The following is a 6,351-nucleotide window of genomic DNA, read 5'->3' as shown; positions in this document are numbered from 1 at the left end:
GCCTGCCTCACCCAGAGGTCAGAGCTGCCACCTTTGGGACTGGGAGCTCTCGTCCAGTCCCCACACTGGTCATCACTGCCACCCTGGGAAATTACACTCCAATGCATTTCCGAAGGGAGACGTCCTTTAGAGTTTGCAGTCAACACAAATTCTCTTTGGCCATCACATCTCAAATCACAAATTAGACAAGATTTAACACAAATTCTGAACACACACTGATAGCTTGGTTTTGGAATATATACAAAAGCACTTCAAAACATCCATCAAAACATTGAATACAAGATGAATTCATTGTGGTACAAAACCTCAGCATCCACCAAAGGCTTTGTCCTCTAAGTGGTTTCCACAAGCTTCCTGACGCCCTCTCACTTGTGATCAAGAACATATTCACCCGACATTAGCTTTCAGCCAAGTATACGACCTAATCATTTCTAAACATTTCTCACTGTGCTACATCATTCAAAAGAAAAGAAATAAATTAGTTGCAGCACTATGAACATAGAGTTTTCTTAAACTCGATGAAACTTTTCAAGCATTTTGAGTAGCCAGTAATATTTTATTTTTCCTTTAAACAGGCTTCATTTTGAAGCAGTCTAGAACTTTGCATTTATTTAACCTTCTTGGATTATTACATTTTAAGTTGAATGTAAAAAACTCCTTTATAGTCTGTTGACCATATTTACACAACATGGTCGAAATTCTGACAAAAACGGACTCCTCACATCCACAGAGTGCCGGCTCCCCCGGGCCGTGCCAGCCACACTTCCCAGGGTTTCTCCATCTGCAAAGCCTAAACTCGAGCCTTCAACTCTCACCACACGCTTGTTGCAGATAAAGTGAAGAACTTTATTCGAGAGGACATTGCTGTATAACGAAAATGACAAACATTATCTGATTCAGTTTTCAAAACAACAGAGATCTCAAGTCTGCCTACTTCTAACTCACAAGAAATGGATGTGATCTGAAAGATCATGATTGCGCCTTAAAAAATCTATTCCTTTCTACTCGTTTGGTTGTGCAGCGTCCAGTGTGCACTGTAACTATACTTTCAGAGTTCACAATGTCCTCACATTACCACATGAACCGCTGAATGTCTTGACTATCTGGCCACTGGAAGGTCTTGTTCAGGAAGATATAAAAGGTTAGGAAGTTAACAACCACGTAACAACCCAGTTCGCAGACGAGTCTGGATGTGGGGGGCAGAGGTATGTTAAGCCTGTAGATAATGTAGGGTAGAATGAAGTAACGGAATTCTAGCAGCTTCTGAGGAACTGTGACCGCGACCACGCACACGAAAAACATTAAATTCCAGAAAATGGATTTCGATCTCAGGGAGTCGGCGATACTCCAACCAGCAAACACATAGCCAGGAACCAACAGAAACTTGACAAGCGCGTGCCTCTGAAAGACTCTCTTCCACACGTAGAACGTATAGTGCCTGTTGTCTGCTAGCAAGTACTTGTGGGCATACGTGAACTTCCAAACCACAAACACGCAGACCAGGGTGAGCGCCAAGAACTGCATCCTGCGCTTCCACGCGAGGCCGAGGAACGCCTTCACCTTGCCAGGCGACAGCAGGTGTGGAGCGGAGAAGAAGAGGGTGAAGGAGAGGAAGTAGAAGAGCTGCGGCAGGTGCAGGACGGCCTCGTGGCTGCTGCGGTCACCCACCACGATGCCGCCGTTGATGGCCACGAACGCACAGAAGGCACAGCCCAAGACGGCGTAGGGCCACGTGGCCAGCAAGAGCGCGCCGAGGTTCTTGGGGGTCAGTGCGTGCACCCACAGAAACCGGAGGAGCCTGCGGAGGTCCGCGAGGGGCACCCTGCCCGCAGAGGGCCTCTCCTCCTCCTTCTTCTGCAGCTCCGCCTTCCAGGCCTCCGAGAGCTTCTGGGCCAGCACGTTGCCGGCGCAGAAGGCGGCCCACACGATGTTGGTCTGGCGGAACATGAAGCCGCAGAAGCCGAGCACGGCCGCCGTCTTGTGGTTGCCGTACAGGCACATCAGGTAGGCGAAGAGAGTGAAAAAGAGCGAGCCCGCTTCTGTGTAATAAAGGAAGTTAAAGAAGTAGAGTGTGGGGAACACTGCCAAGGTCAGGGTGGACAAGATCCTCTGGACACTCGAGGCGGCCTTGGAGGGAGGAAAGAACACGGTGAAGTTACCTTCATGAGACAACGCGGCCACAGATTCATTCAACACCAGAAAGAGAGAGTGCCACTGCATCGAGATAAACACTGTGGACAACTCATTTTACTTCTGGCTTTGCCAAAACATAACGCGGGGAACTATACTTCCCGGCATTTTTTAGTAACCCCTAAGATAGTGTCCTACGCACCAGAACCCTGATGGCCTAGAACATTTGAGCCACCGGGTGAACACCTGAGGGGCCACGAGCTCCAGACCCGAGGAGCTGGGGTGGGTCAGGCAGGATGGAGCACGCAGGTGCTGGGCCGGAGCGCCACTCTCGGCACCTGCGGCGGGGTTAGCCATCACCGTCCTAGTCCCACAGGCACGAGACTACAGGGAGTTCCTGCCAGCACCAGGCCCTGGCTCACGCTGTCTTCCTTACACCTTCCCGACAGACTATTTTAGGTCTGAAAGTGCTCTTAGAGCCTTAAATTGTAACCCCCCTTCCCCCAAATCAACAAATCTGATGTCATCCCCAGGAGAAAATCAGTCTCTCAAGCCCTCTCCATGACCCGGAAGGACATCCAGGCCTCCCACCCCTGTCCCCAGCAAGCCTTACAAGCCTGTACACTAAATCCTGCAATTCCAAACCGTGCCTCCTGGAGCCCTGCTGCTCCGGGGCCTTCCTGCTTCTGCCCACTCTGTCTGGCCTGCAGCCCTGGGCGCTCTCTGAGCCAGCGCCTGCCCGCTGGGGGTCACTCTCAGCAGCCTTCTGAGCGCTCAAGTCTAACCTCGCTCTCACAGTCGACACCGCTGCAGCCAGGTCTCTCAGTCAAAGATGATTATCCATAACAACACGTCAGGGACTGCTCTGAACACCTTCCATCACGCCCCCTACCCTCCATGAATCCAACACCCTTCCCAGTCAACAGAGTAAGAGCCACTAAGAGCTGTAAGCCACCCCACAGTAACAGAACTGCAAAGCAGCTGGGACAGAACTCAACGCCCAGGCCAGCACTTACAAAGGCAAAACATTCATTTATTTATTTGAAGGCAGAGTTACAGAGAGAGGAAGGCAAGGAGAGGAAAAGAGAGAGATCTTTCACCTGCTGGTTTTCTTGTCAAACGGCCCCCCTGGCCAGGGCTGGCCCATGCTGGGTCTCCCATGTGGGGGCTGGCGCTCAGCCCTTGGGCCATCCTCGGCTGCTCTCCCAGGCACATCAGCAGGGAGCTGGGTTGGAAGTGGTGCATCCAGGACTCGAACCGGCCTCGTGCAGGCACTGCAGGCTGGGGTTTTATCCTGCCCGCCACATGTTAGCCCCAGAACATAAACGCTTGGCATCTTATTTTCAAACATACCTTGTGTCTGGGTGGCACCTTGCGGAAAAGCAGGTACAGTAAATAGAAGTTGCCGACGCTGAAGAGCAGGTTGACAAATCGGAGCATCGCGATGGAGCAGACAATGTGTTCTGACCACCCAAAGATCCACGTGGCGGGCTTGACCACCCCGACCGACACCAGGTACAAGCCGGGTAGCGTAGTGATCATGGGGTCCCACTGGACAACGGAAAGGCAGAGAGCAAAGTGGGAGGAAGGATCATAAGACAGAATCCAACACATCTTCTACATGTGCCTGAGGAATCGGAAGAAGTTACTGTGTGTCACGTCACGGTTATGGAGTACTCAGTAGGTCACAGCTTTTAAATCTCTTTTCACAATGTTGCCCCATCCCTCCGGGTAACACCTTTAAAAACCTGTTTCTACTTTTCACCACTTGTTACCCAGGCTGCATTACACATGTTCTGAACAAGAAACGTGGTCTGGCATCCTGAGGGGTCTAGGGAGAAGGTTCCACAAGCCCACACGCACGCAGCGTGCTAAGACGTGCCCTGGAGTTGTTACCGATCTCACAGGTCTGTCACCTCGCAGGTGAGTCACCAAAAACAGGTCTGTCACCTCGCAGGTGAGTCACCAAAACGCAGGACAAGCCCAAGGCCACCACAAGCTGAGACAGAGCCTCGGGGGTTTCTGCAACAATAGACTTCATACATGCTTCTAAGCACTCACACTGTTCTGGATGACAAAGAGGAAGGACGACCTGTCTATTTCTGTTTCTACTCTACGTGTGAGACCAAAGCCTGCCCCCGTCCCCTGGGGAGGGAGTCGCTGTCAGCTGTCACTCTGCGCTCCGACCTGAGGCTGGGGCGGACAGGCACCCCCGCTGCCAGGGGCCGGGACCCCACCTGCGACAGGGAGAAGTGGCCCTCACAGTAGCGCTGCGCCTGCGGCAGGTGGAAGAGCTCGTCCATGTAGGGCTCCCGCAGCGCCCGGCTGAAGGCGGAGAAGAGCAGGCAGGACACCAGGAAGGTGCAGCTCAAGGCGGCCGAGAAGTAGTACCCCTCCAGCTGCGCCATCCCCGCCGCCACTGCCCCTGCCCGGCGGAAAGAAAAATAACTCAAAAAAGAAAAGAAATCTCAGCTTGTAACGCTGAGCTGACAACCACGGCTCGAAATGGGCGCGCAAAGCAGGACTGGCCTTGCCTGGCTGAGCACGGCCGGAAGGCAGAGGCTGCTGGGAGCGCGCAGACTCGGAAGGGCTAAGCGTCGGCTTCCGGAGGGAAGATTTTCAGGTAGGGACCGGACCGTCGCTCTGTCAATCACACTGCCCGAGGGCCCGGAGTGGCTGGAGTTCCCGGGAGGGGCGGGTCTCGGAATCTGCCCGGGCGGGACCGGGGCGGCTTCCGGAAGCTATTTCCGGCGCATTCCGGCCGCTCCCCGCAAGGGGGCGGCCTTGCCCTGTGTCTGGTCCGGTTCCGGTCTCCGGGGACCGGATACCTTCAGCCTTTAAATCAGCTGCTCGCGTCACCGAGCGCGCGAGGGGCCCCTGGGGAGATGGCCGCGGGTCCGCCACTAGCATCGCGTTGGGATTTGGGGGGCTGTATGGGTGTCCCCCGTGGGAGCTGTCACTCCGTGGGCGAGACGGGTTGTTGTCGGATTCTCCTCCTGAAGTAAGCGTAGAGAGCCGCAGTGAGCGGCGCGGTGCGCGCCCCGTTTGGGGCACCCCCAAAAGCTTTCCCGCGGCCGACAGTTGCAGGCGCGGGCTTCTCCAGGCTGCGGGACGTCAGCGGAAGGCCGCCCGGGAGGAGCCGGGCCTCGCAGTGCCCCGCAGCCGCCCGGCGTTCCGGGGGAGATGCGCTCTCGGGGTGTGGACCCCCGGGATCTCAGCTCCGTTCTTGCTCTCCGACGAGGCCAGTCCAGCCCCCCTCAGTTTTCTCAGACTGATCCCCTCCCCGTTCGTTCCCTGTCGCTTCCCCCACAGGACGACCGGGAGGAGATGGAACTTGTCAGAGCGGAGCAGCGGGACGGCGCGGCCTCCGCTCTCACCAGGAGGTGGCGGACTTGCCCTGCCTTTCCAGCCCTCGCTCTCCTGTGACCCGAATCACCCTGAACCTGGGCATCTCCCGGTTTATTACCGCCTGCACAACCTTCCTGAAATAGTGGGCATTTTGAAGGGGCCAGGAAAGGGCCAGTCACGTATGTCCTGCATAGCTCTCCGTAACAACTGCCACCAAGACATCTGGGCCCTGGACGCACTTCAGTCACCCCTTTGAGTTAATGACTTCCTATGAAAAGAAACACTTCTAGAGATTTAATGAAGCTATTTACCTCATCTTTAAGAACCAGATCATTAACATTCAGCTCAAACTCGCCTTGTAGCATTCCCACCCTATATTTCATGGGTGTTTGTTTTGTGGGAGACACTCATTACTAGGCTGAACTATTCCATGCTTAGGGAACATCACAGGGAACATTTTTGTGCTATCTTCTTGGATTACAAGAAGCTATTTGGGGAAAAAATGGGCTGGAGCAGGTGTTCAGCGAAGTGACGGACGGAGGAGGTTATGTGGGTACCTCCATCTTTCTACCCTATGCACGCACGTTCAGACCGCGGGGTTTTTCTGCTTGTCGAAGGGCTCCAAGACGCGGTGGTTCTCCCGTGGCTGCTGCCAGTTCAACAAGCAGATTTCCAGGGAAGAGTGAATGCTCTTCAACTACATGAGGTTTAACAGAATCATAAACATTACGATGTGAACGCGACTCTTTTTCTCATGACATTCCAGCATCAATAAGCCAATCAAAGTGAAAGTTAGAAGGGGAAAACACGGATTTAATTATAATCTGTAAATGTTTTTGTATTTTAATAGATACATTGATACTTCCCCCCCTC

The 6,351-nt window shown here is 53.8% G+C and overlaps 1 protein-coding gene across 2 annotated transcripts; it reads right to left on the bottom strand.

The window, feature by feature from the left end:
• Positions 1-1,056: 1,056 nt before the first annotated feature.
• LOC101525145 (ALG10 alpha-1,2-glucosyltransferase) lies at positions 1,057-4,572 on the bottom strand. 2 transcript variants are annotated; one of them, XM_004596432.4, is made up of 3 exons: positions 4,368-4,572; positions 3,484-3,681; positions 1,057-2,127 (listed from the first exon to the last, which is right to left on the bottom strand). In XM_004596432.4, exons 1-3 carry the CDS (start codon positions 4,536-4,538, stop codon positions 1,072-1,074), a joined length of 1,425 nt encoding a protein of 474 aa, XP_004596489.2. In that variant the 5' UTR covers positions 4,539-4,572; the 3' UTR covers positions 1,057-1,071. The 2 variants fall into 2 exon arrangements, with proteins under 2 accessions (XP_004596489.2, XP_058511963.1); XM_058655980.1 differs by having other exon boundaries at positions 1,870-2,039.
• Between the last annotated feature and the right edge of the window lie 1,779 nt (positions 4,573-6,351).

Source organism: Ochotona princeps, chromosome 27 (genome assembly GCF_030435755.1).
Source record: "Ochotona princeps isolate mOchPri1 chromosome 27, mOchPri1.hap1, whole genome shotgun sequence".
NCBI classification, from domain to species: domain Eukaryota; kingdom Metazoa; phylum Chordata; class Mammalia; order Lagomorpha; family Ochotonidae; genus Ochotona; species Ochotona princeps.
The sequence above is the reverse complement of the archived record's forward strand: the minus strand, read 5'-3'. Positions and strand labels throughout refer to the sequence as shown.

Excerpts from the sequence above, each read along its gene's own strand:
- LOC101525145 (XM_004596432.4), bottom strand. The coding sequence starts at position 4,538 with ATGGCGCAGCTGGAGGGGTACTACTTCTCGGCCGCCTTGAGCTGCACC. Across the intron at positions 3,682-4,367 it reads GCCACTTCTCCCTGTCGCAG|TGGGACCCCATGATCACTAC; the intron begins GTGGGGTCCCGG and ends TCCGTTGTCCAG. Across the intron at positions 2,128-3,483 it reads AGGTGCCACCCAGACACAAG|GCCGCCTCGAGTGTCCAGAG; the intron begins GTATGTTTGAAA and ends CCTCCCTCCAAG.